Source organism: Bombina bombina, chromosome 10 (genome assembly GCF_027579735.1).
Source record: "Bombina bombina isolate aBomBom1 chromosome 10, aBomBom1.pri, whole genome shotgun sequence".
Taxonomy (NCBI): Eukaryota; Metazoa; Chordata; class Amphibia; order Anura; family Bombinatoridae; genus Bombina; species Bombina bombina.
This window is the reverse complement of record NC_069508.1, coordinates 92404712-92419399: the sequence shown is the minus strand read 5'-3', so window position 1 is coordinate 92419399 and position 14688 is coordinate 92404712. Positions and strand designations below refer to the sequence as shown.

Below are 14688 nucleotides of genomic sequence, written 5' to 3'. Positions count from 1 at the left end.
CAATGTCACAACCGTGGCATATGTCAATCATCAAGGTGGGACTCACAGTCCTCAGGCTATGAAAGAAGTATCTCGGATACTTGTATGGGCGGAATCCAGCTCCTGTCTAATCTCTGCGGTTCACATCCCAGGTGTAGACAATTGGGAAGCGGATTATCTCAGTCGCCAGACGTTACATCCGGGCGAATGGTCCCTTCACCCAGAGGTATTTCTTCAGATTGTTCAAATCTGGGGACTTCCAGAAATAGATCTGATGGCCTCTCATCTAAACAAGAAACTTCCCAGGTATCTGTCCAGATCCAGGGATCCTCAGGCGGAGGCAGTGGACGCGTTGTCGCTTCCTTGGAATTATCATCCTGCCTATATCTTTCCGCCTCTAGTTCTTCTTCCAAAAGTGATTTCCAAAATTCTAATGGAATTCACCATCAAATAAGTTTGATGGTGTTGTGTCAGAGGATCTGTGGATGGATTTTGCTCTTCCTCGCGATCGCTCTCTCTATAGGTTGGATGTTTCTTGGGATATGGACTTTATAGAGAGTTCTTTTCCCTGGGTGGTTGTCCTGTAACAACCTTCGTTTCGCTTTGTCTTTGGGGTTTCTTCCCATATTCTGTCGGTTCTTTGGATCTCTTTTTGGGTACTCCATTCCCCCCCTTCGGGGGTAGGTGGGGTGCTTTCCTTGGGAAAGTTTGTGCGATTTGGGAGCCTGCGGGGCTTGGCTCCTTGGGGGCGTTATGTTCAGTGAAATCTAAGGATTTTGAGTGGTCTCCAGCACAGCATGCCGGTTGTTTAACTGATGGGCAGTTATTTTTGTTTTTCAGTTTTTATGGGTAATTTCAGGCTGTGGTGCCCTTCAAAGGGGCCGCCTTCTGTACCCGCCCTTTGTTTGCATTCAGTGTCCTTTATAGCTTGGGTATTGTTCTCCCAAAAGTAATGAATGCAACTGTGGACTCTTCCCGTTTAAGAAGAAAAACTTAAATTATGCTTACCTGATAATTTTCTTTTCTTCTGACGGGAAGAGTCCACAGCTCCCTGCCCGCGTTTATCGATGAGGCGGCTGTCATTTAGTTTCTTCTTCTAGCACCTTTTTCACCCTAATATTTCTCCTACTGTTCCTTGTTCCCTTGGCAGAATGACTGGGGTATGAGGGAAGTGGAGGGAGGTATTTAAGCCTTTGACTGGGGTGTCTTTGCCTCCTCCTGGTGGCCAGGTTCTGAATTCCCAAAAGTAATGAATGCAGCTGTGGACTCTTCCCGTCAGAAAAAAAGAAAATGATCAGGTAAGCATAATTTAAGTTTTTGCCTCTACATATGTTATAGGGGTGTGCTCAAACGATAGGCTGTGATCTAACTGTAACTCACCATAAGATCTCAAGGGAAAATTTAAATAACCTAAACAATGTTTAAAGGGACAGTCAACACCCAAGACAACATGATTCCATATTTAAAACCCAAACGAAGATCCGTCTGCACTGCCTCCCTTCTCTATTACCGCTATCCTTCTTCAAGTAATCCTTCACAATACATGCGTTAATCTGCTCGAAATATGGCCGCCTAACTCCCCCCACCGTTCCGTATCTCCCTTCTCTTTCAAGCCATCCGCCAATCATAATTCAATCCTGGGTCAGAATCTTCAAGCTCGTTCACTGAGTTTCGCGCATGGGCGATGGGATAGGGACCAAAAAAGCATAATTTTATTCTGCACAATTGTTGCTGACACCAAACACATGAATTAGCTGCTGCAAGTCCGATTTCGGAGTACGATATGAATTATTTACAAATGAGAATGCGTGATGACGTATGAAGAGCATCATCAATACGTACATGGACGAGCCTGAAATGGCATAGAGATGGGGAAAAAGGATGAGGGGGAGTAGCTTGGCGGCCATATTTAGCGTAGATTAAAGATGTATCGTGAATGATTACTAGGACAAGGATGTAGGTAATACAGAAGGGAGGCGGTGCAGGCAGATCTTCATTTGGGTTTTAAAAATATGGAATCATGTTGTGTCGGGTGTTGACTGTCCCTTTTAATGGGACAGTTTACAGTGATTTTTTTTTCTCTCCCTTAAAAGGACATTAAACACTTTAAGTTGGTAATATACAATTATAAATAGTTTATATAAAAAAAAAGTCTGCAATATACTTTCATTATTTATTTTGACCCCTTTTACTATAATTCTATCCTGAAATTGTGAGCTTTTCAGTTCCTGTTAGAAATGGAAGTGCAGAACAGTTATATTCCACACAGCCATTGGCTGCACACTCTAGTGACCCATTTATAACTGTCCCTAATTGGCCATAGCAGGGAAGGTAACCTAAGTTACAAAATGGCAGCTCCCATTGTTTTATATAGACTAAAACTTGACACTTATTTTGTTAATATTTAAACACTCAACACCAGAATTGTTGTTCTTTAAAAAGAAAGATAATCCATTACCCATTCCCCAGTTTTGTTATAGAAATACACTTTTTACCTCTGTGATTACCTTGTATCTAAGCTTCTGCAAACTGCCCCCTTATTACAGTTCTTTTGACAGACTTGCATTTTAGCCAATCAGTGCTCACTCCAGGGTAACTTCACGTGCATGAGCTCAGTGGTTTCTATATGAAACACATGAACTAATGCCCTCTAGTGGTCAAAATGCATTCAGATTAGAGGCAGTCTTCAAGGTCTAAGAAATTAGCATATGAACTTCGTAGGTTAAGCTTTCAACTAAGAATACCAAAAGAACAAAGCAAAATTGGTGATAATAGTAAATTGGAAAGTTTTTTTAAAATTACAGTCAAGTAAAAAAAAACTTTCATGATTTAAATAGGGCATGTCATTTTAAACAACTTTCCAATTTACTTTTATTACCAATTTTGCTTTGTTATTGTGGTATTCTTAGTTGAAAGCTAAACCTAGGAGGTTCATATGCTAGTTCCTTAGACCTTGAAGGCCGCCTCTAATCTGAAAGCATTGTGACAGTTTTTCACCACTAGAGGGCGTTAGTTCATGTGTTTCATATAGATAACATTTAACTCAGGCACGTGAAGCTCCTAGGAGTGAGCACTGATTGGCTCAAATGCATGTCTGTCAAAAGAACTGAAATAAGGGGGCAGTTTGTAGAGGCTTAGATACAAGATAATCACAGAGGTAAAACGTGTATTATTATAACTGTGTTGGTTATGCAAAACTGGGGAATGGGTAATAAAGGGATTATCTATCTTTTTAAACAACAGAAATTCTGGTGTAGAGTGTCCCTTAAGTAAAAAACAGAAATAATGCATATATAAGTTTTTTGATTTACTACAAGAATGCTTGAATTTTCAATAAGCATTGTGCAATATAAGTTTCCATTCATATGGCACATACAAAATACTTAAAGGGATATTAAACCCATTTTCTTTCATGATTCCAATTTACTTATATTATCTCATTTGCTTCATTCTTTAGATATCCTTTAATGAAGAAATGGCAATGCACATAGATGAGTCAATCACACAAGGCATCTATGTGCAGCCACCGATCAGCAGCTACTGAGCCTATATAGATATGTTTTCAACAAAATATTTCAAGAGAATAAAGCAAATTAGATAATAGAAGTAAATTAGAAAGTTGTTTAAAATTGCATGCTCTTTCTAAATCATGAAAAAAAAATTGGGTTTCATGTCCCTTTAAAGTCTTTATAAAAGGTGGATCCTACTGTATTTCATTGAGTGCCCATTACCATATTTAAAAGCAGCTAATAAAACAAACATATTTTTATGATCTTGCAGATTTGATATTCATAGCCTTAATTATTATTAATTATTCTAATTTTTTTTTTCTTGTTTATCTAAGAGCGGGCCAATTCTTCAGTCTTACTGCTGCCAGAACAGATACACAGCAGCGCACTGGTCCCTTTCAAGACCAGGTGTCTTCTTTATTGGCAAAGAAGATGGAAATGTTGATATCTGGGACCTAATGGAAAAGACTCATGAGCCAACTCAAACTCAAAACATTTCAACAGCAAGGATCACCTATATTAAACCTTGTATCGCCACACGTATGTACATATGACACTGCATCTTGTATTAAACCTTGTATCGTCACGCCTATATACATATGACACCGTATCTTATATTAAACCTTGTATAGCCACGTGTATGTACATAAGACACTGTATCTTATATTAAACCTTGTATCGCCACACGTATGTACATATGACACCGCATCTTGTATTAAACCTTGTATCGTCACGCGTATATACATATGGCACCGTATCTTATATTAAACCTTGTATAGCCACGTGTATGTACATAAGACACTGTATCTTATATTAAACCTTGTATCGCCACACTTATGTACTACATACATAAGACACTGTATCTTATATTAAACCTTGTATCGCCACATGTATGTACATATGACACCGTATTTTAAACCTTGTATCGCCACACTTATGTACATAAGACACTGTATCTTATATTAAACCTTGTATCGCCACATGTATGTACATATGACACCGTATCTTATATAAAACCTTGTATCGCCACACGTATGTACATATGACACTGTATCTTATATTAAACCTTGTATCGTCACGCGTATATACATATGACACCGTATCTTATATTAAACCTTGTATAGCCACACGTATGTACTACGTACATAAGACACTGTATCTTATATTAAACCTTATATCGCCACACATATGTACTACGTACATAAGACACTGTATCTTATATTAAACCTTGTATCGCCACACGTATGTACATATGACCCCGTATCTTAAACCTTGTATCGCCACACTTATGTACATAAGACACTGTATCTTATATTGAACCTTGTATCGCCACATGTATGTACATATGACACCGTATCTTATATAAAACCTTGTATCGCCACACGTATGTACATATGACACTGTATCTTATATTAAACCTTGTATCACCACACATATGTACATATGACACCGTATCTTATATTAAACCTTGTATCACCACACATATGTACATATGACACCGTATCTTATATTAAACCTTGTATCGCCACACGTATGTACATATGACACTGTATCTTATATTAAACCTTGTACCGCCACACGTATGTACATATGACACCGTATCTTATATTAAACCTTGTATCAGCCACACGTATGTACATAAGACACTGTATCTTATATTAAACCTTGTATCAGCCACACGTATGTACATGACACTGTATCTTATATTAAAGCTTGTATTGCCACACGTATGTACATGACACTGTATCTTATATTAAAGCTTGTATTGCCACACGTATGTACATATGACACCGTATCTTATTTAAACCTCAACATTTGGTAAAAATACCCCTAGGTATCTATATTCTGCCACAAAGGTTTTGTCTTCCATTAAGATGAATTTAGATGTCTCTAGACTCTGGTTTTATTTGGGCCAAGCTATGTGTTTTATCATATCTTGTATTAATAAAGGGTATAATAATCTAATTACTTGCAAGTTCTTTAAAATTTTGATCTGAAGCTTAAAGGGGTAAATTAAGCCAAAAAAATTACTTTCTTAAATTTGTTAGCGCATGTAATTTTAAGAATATCAACCCTGCGCTACTGTGTAACCTCTACAAAGGAGTTAAAAACGCAATAAAAATACTGCTTGGAAACACTGCTGGTGTTGAGCAGAAACCGCCACTGATCCTACCAGCAGTGCTAGTCTCACGACTCAGCTATGTAAGTAGCCCAGCTGATTGGATCATTGGGGGGAGTTAAACACGCAGCAGTGTAGTGTTGATAGTCTTAAAATTACATCTTCCAATGCATTAGACTATTATGGCTCTTTTTATTTTATTTATAGAAATTGTATTTCCGTCTGGTAGTTCACAGTAGCACAGTGGTGCTTTTGTAGAACTCATCACATTCACTAATCGGATGCTTTTTGAATGCTCAATAAACTTTACTTGCAACAACTATGAAAAGCGTTTTAACCTACATTTCTTTATCACAGCAAAGCAACACTTTCTGGCAGTGACCGATGACAATGGGACCCTGCATATATTAGAAATCCCTTGGACATTACGTCATTCCTCTGTTCATGAGGTTTGTATAGTGCCTGTGTTTTCCTGTGTAATGGGAAATACTTTCTGCTGGGTCTTTACACTACACGTCTAAGTCACAGGCAACAGATTGTCACAGGACAAAAGTTTGCTTTGAAAGGACAAGAAATAAGCAAACACTACATTGTAAATGCGATCACAACTTCACGCTACTTACTGACAATTATTACTTTGTAATCTTTATGTAAGATATATGTAGTGTCCACCGTTATATGTATATTTTGTAAGCTGTATTAGAATTGCTTTCCTTCAAGGGAACATATAATGCTTACAGTTTTAATAATGCAAAAATATTCTTTAATTAAAGAGATGTAAAAAAATGAAATATCTTCTAGAAATCTAAATGTTAGGCATGTGTTTTGCAATGAATGGTTAAAGTGAAGTCTGCTTTACTCAGTATATATACAGCTACGCAACATGTGGGATATAGTGAATACAATAAGGTTCATTGTTTGTTTTTTGTCTTTTATTTCTTATTTTTAAGTCCTGATGATGATATTTTAATAAGGCCAAAATTCATTTTAAACTACAGAGTTGATACAGATATTATAGATTACCATGTAGGCAAAAGAGAGGATATTGGTTAAAGGGACACTAAACCCACATTTTCCCTTTCATGATTCAGATAGAGCATGCAATTTTAAGCAACTTTCTAATTTACTCCTATTATCAATTTTCCTTCGTTCTCTTGCTATCTTTATTTGAAAAAGAAGGCATCTAAGCTAAGGAGCCAGCCAATTTTTGGTTCAGACCCTTGACAGCACTTGTTTATTGGTGCTGTCCAATCAGCAAGGCCAACCCAGGTTGTGAACTAAAAATGGGCCAGCTTCTAAACTTACATTCTTGCTTTTCAGATAAAGATAGCAAGATAATGAAGACAAATTGATAATAGGAGCAAATTAGAAAGTTGATTAAAATTGCATGCTCTATCTGAATCATGAAAGAAAAAAATTGGGTTCAGTGTCCCTTTAAATAGCCATTTTAGCATAACATAGCACCTATAGATAGAAAAGGTACTTCAATGCTCTATAACTCTAATGGCAGATGTGGTGTCCTATCAAAAGCGTACTAGGATACTCCTTCCCCCAATATTTTTTCAGAATTAAATATTACTTTTTATTAAATAAAAGTGCAAGATTGTTGTTATATAGACACCCCACAACTCAACTGCATCCATTAATTACCCATTTAAAGCTAGCTTTTCAACCCCAACTGCTGCAGCCCACCGGAAACTTTCCTGGTAACTTGGTAGGCCAATCCGGCATTGTTCACACTGAGATTTGGCTGCACTGCCAACACCCTATATTCTATTTCACTATTTTACCTTATTAGTTACCCTAATCATGATTCCAAAAAGAAGTCCTTTAAATGACTTTACAAGGATAAACCCAGATTTTATAATACAAAATGATTGACATAAGATGCAAATCTTCCTGGGTGAAAACTGAGATAACACAAAAAGTGTGTCACAGTTAATACCCAAACATATAGGGCCACATTACAAGTTGGAGCGTTATTTAACGCTCCCGTTTGAGTGTTTACTTTGCTAGAAACATAATTTATACTTACCTGATAAATTTATTTCTCTTGTGGTGTATCCAGTCCACGGATCATCCATTACTTGTGGGATATTCTCATTCCCAACAGGAAGTTGCAAGAGGACACCCACAGCAGAGCTGTCTATATAGCTCCTCCCCTCACTGCCATATCCAGTCATTCGACCGAAAACAAGCAGAGAAAGGAGAAACCATAGGGCGCAGTGGTGACTGTAGTTTAAAATAAAAAAATACCTGCCTTAAAATGACAGGGCGGGCCGTGGACTGGATACACCACAAGAGAAATACATTTATCAGGTAAGCATAAATTATGTTTTCTCTTGTAAGGTGTATCCAGTCCACGGATCATCCATTACTTGTGGGATACCAATACCAAATCTAAAGTACACGGATGAAGGGAGGGACAAGGCAGGTACTTAAACGGAAGCCTCCGAAGAAGCAAAAGTATCAAATTTGTAGAATTTTGAAAAAGTATGAAGCGAAGACCAAGTCGCCGCCTTGCAAATCTGTTCAACAGAAGCCTCATTTTTAAAGGCCCATGTGGAAGCCACAGCTCTAGTAGAATGAGCTATAATCCTTTCTGGAGGCTGCTGGCCAGCAGTCTCATAGGCTAAGCGGATTATGCTTCTTAGCCAAAAAGAAAGAGAGGTTGCCGAAGCCTTCTGACCTCTCCTCTGTCCAGAGTAGACAACAAACAAAGCAGATGTTTGACGAAAATCTTTAGTAGCTTGTAAGTAAAACTTTAAAGCACGAACCACGTCCAGATTGTGTAATAGACGCTCTTTCTTTAAAGAAGGATTAGGACACAAAGACGGAACAACAATCTCTTGATTGATATTCTTATTAGATACCACCTTAGGTAAAAACCCAGGTTTGGTACGCAGAACTACCTTATCTGCATGGAAGATCAGATAAGGAGAATCACATTGTAAGGCAGATAACTCGGAAACTCTACGAGCCGAGGAAATAGCTACCAAAAAAAGAACTTTCCAAGTTAAAAGTTTGATATCTATGGAATGAAGAGGTTCAAACGGAACCCCCTGAAGAACTTTAAGAACCAAATTTAAGCTCCAAGGTGGAGCAACAGGTTTAAACACAGGCTTGATTCTAACTAAAGCCTGACAAAATGCCTGAACGTCTGGGACATCCGCCAGACGCTTGTGCAAAAGAATAGATAGCGCAGAAATCAAACGAAATTTTTACAGTGTGTATAATAAGCTAACAGAGCATTGCACCCACTTGCAAATGGATGATTAACCCCTTAGTTCAAAAACCGGATCAAAAAAACGATATAGACGTTTTTTAACAGTCACACCAAACTGCCACAGCCTTGCTGTGGGCCTACCTTCCCCAACAAACGATTTTGGAAGCCTAAGAGCCCTTTAGAGATGTCCTGTAGCATTCAGGGGACTCCTGGATGTCTCAGTCTGTAACAGTTAAAACTAGGCCCCTCCCACTCATAGTAACACAGTGGAAAGCCTCAGGAAACTGTTTCTAGGCAAATTGAAGCCAACCATGTGGAAAAAACTAGGCCCCAATAAAGTTTTATCCCCAAAGTATATATAAAAACGTTTAGTTTGTTGAGAGTTGCAAGAGAATGACTGGATATGGCAGTGAGTAGAGGAGCTATATAGACAGCTCTGCTGTGGGTGTCCTCTTGCAACTTCCTGTTGGGAATGAGAATATCCCACAAGTAATGGATGATCCGTGGACTGGATACACCTTACAAGAGAAAGTATGTTTTTTTGCGCTCGTATTACAAGTTGAAAGTAAACAGTTTTTGCTTGTGCAGTAACCTGAGGTTCGTAAAAAGACAAACTTAGAATATCGTTTGCACAATAACGTATTCCTCCATAAAAGTCAATGGAGCAAAAACAGTGGGGGGGAAAAGTTTTGCTCACGCGCTAACCTGACACACACAAAAAGCCGAAGTTAGAATATTGTGACCGAGTTGCGTATTCCCCCATGGGAGTCAATGGAGTGTGAATATTAGAAGAAAAAAAACTTAACACTCTACTTAAGTGCAAACCCGATCGCATCTTCTCAAGTCGCTAACCCGACATGAAAATATTAATATTTTGCATTCCAATGTTCTTCACATAAAAGGATATATTCTATTTTTTCATAAATACATATTTCTATATATATATGATGGTACTGTGTACAAATATATATTGATACCTATATATATATATATATATATATATATATATATATATATATATATATATATATATATACATAGGTAAAGGGAACCAGCACTCCATACACAACAGCCTCCGGGGTGCACTTCTAATGACAGTAATAATCAAAGTAACTTTCTCCTGTTAAGTGTAGTCAGTCCACGGGTCATCCATTACTTATGGGATTATATCTCCTCCCTAACAGGAAGTGCAAGAGGATCACCCAAGCAGAGCTGCTATATAGCTCCTCCCCTCTACGTCACTCCCAGTCATTCTCTTGCACCTAACTAATAGATAGGAGGTGTGAGAGGACTGTGGTGTGTTAAACTTAGTTTTTATTTCTTCAATCAAAAGTTTGTTATTTTAAACGGCACCGGAGTGTGTTGTTTGTTCTTAGGCAGCATTAGAAGAAGAATCTGCCTGAGTTTTCTATGATCTTAGCGGTCGTAACTAAGATCCACTTGCTGTTCTCGGCCATTCTGAGGAGTGAGGTAACTTCAGAACAGGGGATAGCAGGCAGGGCCCACCTGCAAGGAGGTATGTTGCAGTATATTATTTTCTAAGAAATGGAATTGACTGAGAAAATACTGCTAATACCGATGTAATGTAAGTGCAGCCTTAAATGCAGTAGTAGCGACTGGTATCAGGCTGATATGTATGTATGTATACTCTGAGGTATTTCTGGGGAATGGAATTTCACTAAGAAAATACTGTCTATATTAAAGTAATATTTGAGCCTGCACTGCAGTGAAAGCGACTAGCAGCAGGCTTATTAATAACACTTCATAATTTTCATTTTAAAAAACGTTTACTGGCATGTTAATCGTTTTTTCTGAGGTACTTGGTGATTAAACTTTATGGGCATGATTTTTACCACATGGCTGTCGTTTTTTTCTGAAGAAAAACAGTTTACTGAGCTTCCCCACTGTTGTAATATGAGTGGGAGGGGCCTATTTTAGCGCTTTATTGCGCAGTAAAAATTTAGTAACAGTCTTCCTATTTCTTCCTCCATGATCCAGGACGTCTCTACAGAGCTCAGGGGTCTCCAAAACTAGTTTTGAGGGAGGTAATCACTCACAGCAGACCTGTGACAGTGTTTTTTTGACTGTGATATAAACGTTAATTAATTAAATTGTTATCCGATTTTTGGGTATTAAGGGGGTAATCATCCATTTGCTGGTGGGTGCAATCCTTTGCTAACCTAATACATTTACTGTGAAAAATTGGTTGCTATAACTATTTTGGTTCTTTGTTATTTCAACTGTGACAGTTTTTTGTGCTTCTTAAAGGCACAGTAGCGTTTTTTATATTGCTTGTAAATTTATTTAGAAAAGTATTTCCAAGCTTGCTAGTCTCATTGCTAGTCTGTTTAAACATGTCTGACACAGATGAATCTCTTTGTTCACTATGTTTAAAGGCCAATGTGGAGCCCAATAGAAATTTGTGTACTAATTGCATTGATGCTACTTTAAATAAAAGCCAATCTGTACATTTAAAGAAATTATCACCAGACAACGAGGGGGAAGTTATGCCGACTAACTTTACTCACGTGTCAGTACCTTCGCCTCCTGTTCAGGAGGTGCGTGATATTGTGGCGCCAAGTACATCAGGGCGGCCCATACAAATCACTTTGCAAGACATGGCTAATGTTATGACTGAAGTACTATCTAAATTGCCAGAATTTAGGGGTAAACGCGATCACTCTGGGGTAAGAACAGAGTGCGCTGATAATAATAGAGCCATGTCTGATACTGCGTCACAATTTGCAGAACATGAGGACGGAGAGCTTCATTCTGTGGGTGACAGATCTGATCCAAGTAAACTGGACTCAGACATTTCAAATTTTAAATTTAAGCTTGAGAACCTCCGTGTATTACTAGGGGAGGTATTAGCGGCTCTGAATGATTGTAACACGGTTGCAATTCCAGAACAAGTATGTAGGCTGGATAAATACTTTGCGGTACCGGCGTGTACTGACGTTTTTCCTATACCTAAAAGGCTTACAGAAATTGTTAACAAGGAGTGGGATAGACCCGGTGTGCCTTTTTCACCCCCTCCTATATTTAGAAAAATGTTCCCAATAGACGCCACTACACGGGACTTATGGCAGACGGTCCCTAAGGTGGAGGGAGCAGTTTCTACTCTGGCTAAGCGCACCACTATCCCGGTGGAGGATAGCTGTGCTTTTTCAGATCCAATGGATAAAAAGTTAGAGGGTTACCTGAAGAAAATGTTTGTTCAGCAAGGTTTTATATTACAACCCCTTGCATGCATTGCGCCTGTCACGGCTGCGGCGGCATTCTGGTTTGATTCTCTGGAAGAGACCCTTAGCACAGCTCATATTGGATGAGATTATAGACAAGCTTAAAGTCCTTAAGCTAGCTAATTCATTTATTTCTGATGCCGTAGTACACTTAACTAAACTTACGGCTAAGAACTCCGGATTCGCCATTCAAGCGCGTAGAGCGCTGTGGCTTAAATCCTGGTCAGCTGATGTGACTTCTAAATCTAAATTGCTTAATATTCCTTTCAAAGGGCAGACATTATTCGGGCCCGGTTTGAAAGAAATTATCGCTGACATTACTGGAGGTAAGGGCCACGCCCTGCCTCAAGACAGGGCCAAACCAAGGGCTAAACAGTCTAATTTTCGTGCCTTTCGTAACTTCAAGGCAGGAGCAGCATCAACTTCCTCCGCTCCAAGACAGGAAGGAACTGTTGCTCGCTACAGACAGGGCTGGAAACCTAACCAGTCCTGGAACAAGGGCAAGCAGGCCAGAAAACCTGCTGCTGCCCCTAAGACAGCATGAAGTGAGGGCCCCCGATCCGGAAACGGATCTAGTGGGGGGCAGACTTTCTCTCTTCGCCCAGGCTTGGGCAAGAGATGTCCAGGATCCCTGGGCATTGGAGATCATATCTCAGGGATATCTTCTGGACTTCAAAGCTTCTCCTCCACAAGGGAGATTTCATCTTTCAAGGTTATCAGCAAACCAGATAAAGAAAGAGGCGTTTCTACGCTGTGTACAAGACCTCTTACTAATGGGAGTGATCCACCCAGTTCCGCGGTCGGAACACGGACAAGGGTTTTATTCAAATCTGTTTGTGGTTCCCAAAAAAGAGGGAACCTTCAGACCAATCTTGGACTTAAAGATCCTAAACAAATTCCTAAGAGTTCCATCGTTCAAAATGGAAACTATTCGAACTATCCTACCCATGATCCAAGAGGGTCAGTACATGACCACAGTGGATTTAAAGGATGCCTACCTTCACATACCGATTCACAAGGATCATTACCGGTATCTAAGGTTTGCCTTCCTAAACAGGCATTACCAGTTTGTAGCTCTTCCCTTCGGGTTAGCTACGGCTCCAAGAATCTTTACAAAGGTTCTGGGCTCTCTTTTGGCTGTACTAAGACCGCGAGGCATAGCGGTAGCTCCGTACCTAGACGACATTCTGATACAAGCGTCAAGTTTCCAAACTGCCAAGTCTCATACAGAGTTAGTTCTGGCATTTCTAAGGTCGCATGGGTGGAAGGTGAACGTAGAAAAGAGTTCTCTATTGCCACTCACAAGAGTTCCCTTCTTAGGGACTCTTATAGATTCTGTAGAAATGAAAATTTACCTGACGGAGGACAGGTTATCAAAACTTCTAAATGCTTGCCGTGTCCTTCATTCCATTCAACACCCGTCAGTGGCTCAGTGCATGGAGGTAATCGGCTTAATGGTAGCGGCAATGGACATAGTACCTTTTGCGCGCCTGCATCTCAGACCGCTGCAATTGTGCATGCTATGTCAGTGGAATGGGGATTACTCAGATTTGTCCCCTCTGCTAAATCTGGATCAAGAGACCAGAGATTCTCTTCTATGGTGGCTTTCTCGGCCACATCTGTCCAAGGGGATGCCCTTCCGCAGGCCAGATTGGACGATTGTAACAACAGACGCCAGCCTTCTAGGTTGGGGCGCAGTCTGGAATTCCCTGAAGGCTCAGGGATCATGGACCCAGGAGGAGAGACTCCTTCCAATAAACATTCTGGAATTAAGAGCAGTTCTCAATGCTCTTCTGGCTTGGCCTCAGATAGCAACTCTGAGGTTCATCAGGTTTCAGTCGGACAACATCACGACTGTGGCTTACATCAACCATCAGGGAGGAACAAGGAGTTCCCTAGCGATGATGGAAGTCTCAAAGATATTTCGCTGGGCAGAGTCTCACTCTTGCCACCTGTCAGCGATCCACATCCCAGGCGTGGAGAACTGGGAGGCGGATTTTCTAAGTCGCCAGACTTTTCATCCGGGGGAGTGGGAACTTCATCCGGAGGTGTTTGCCCAACTGCTTCATCATTGGGGCAAACCAGATCTAGATCTCATGGCGTCTCGCCAGAACGCCAAGCTTCCTTGTTACGGATCCAGGTCCAGGGACCCGGGAGCGGTACTGATAGATGCTCTGACAGCTCCTTGGATCTTCAACATGGCTTATGTGTTTCCACCTTTCCCGATGCTTCCTCGATTGATTGCCAGGATCAAGCAGGTGAGAGCATCGATGATTCTAATAGCACCTGCGTGGCCACGCAGGACCTGGTATGCAGATCTAGTGGACATGTCGTCCTGTCCACCATGGTCTCTGCCTCTGAGACAGGACCTTCTGATTCAGGGTCCTTTCAAACATCCAAATCTAATTTCTCTGAGGCTGACTGCATGGAGATTGAACGCTTGATTCTATCAAAGCGGGGATTCTCGGAGTCAGTGATTGATACCTTAATACAGGCTAGGAAACCTGTTACCAGGAAAATTTACCATAAAATATGGCGTAAATACTTATATTGGTGCGAATCCAAGAGTTACTCATGGAGTAAGGTTAGGATTCCTAGGATATTGTCTTTTCT

At 40.0% G+C, this 14688-nt stretch overlaps 1 protein-coding gene across 1 annotated transcript in view; it reads left to right on the top strand.

Moving 5' to 3' along the window:
• DNAI3 (dynein axonemal intermediate chain 3) overlaps positions 1-14688 on the top strand; it is a 247185-nt gene that overhangs the window by 228459 nt on the left and 4038 nt on the right. The window contains exons 18-19 of the mRNA XM_053693156.1: positions 3824-4028; positions 5965-6056. Of these exons, the coding sequence (XP_053549131.1) occupies positions 3824-4028; positions 5965-6056 (297 nt within the window). The remainder of the gene's footprint in view (positions 1-3823; positions 4029-5964; positions 6057-14688) is intronic.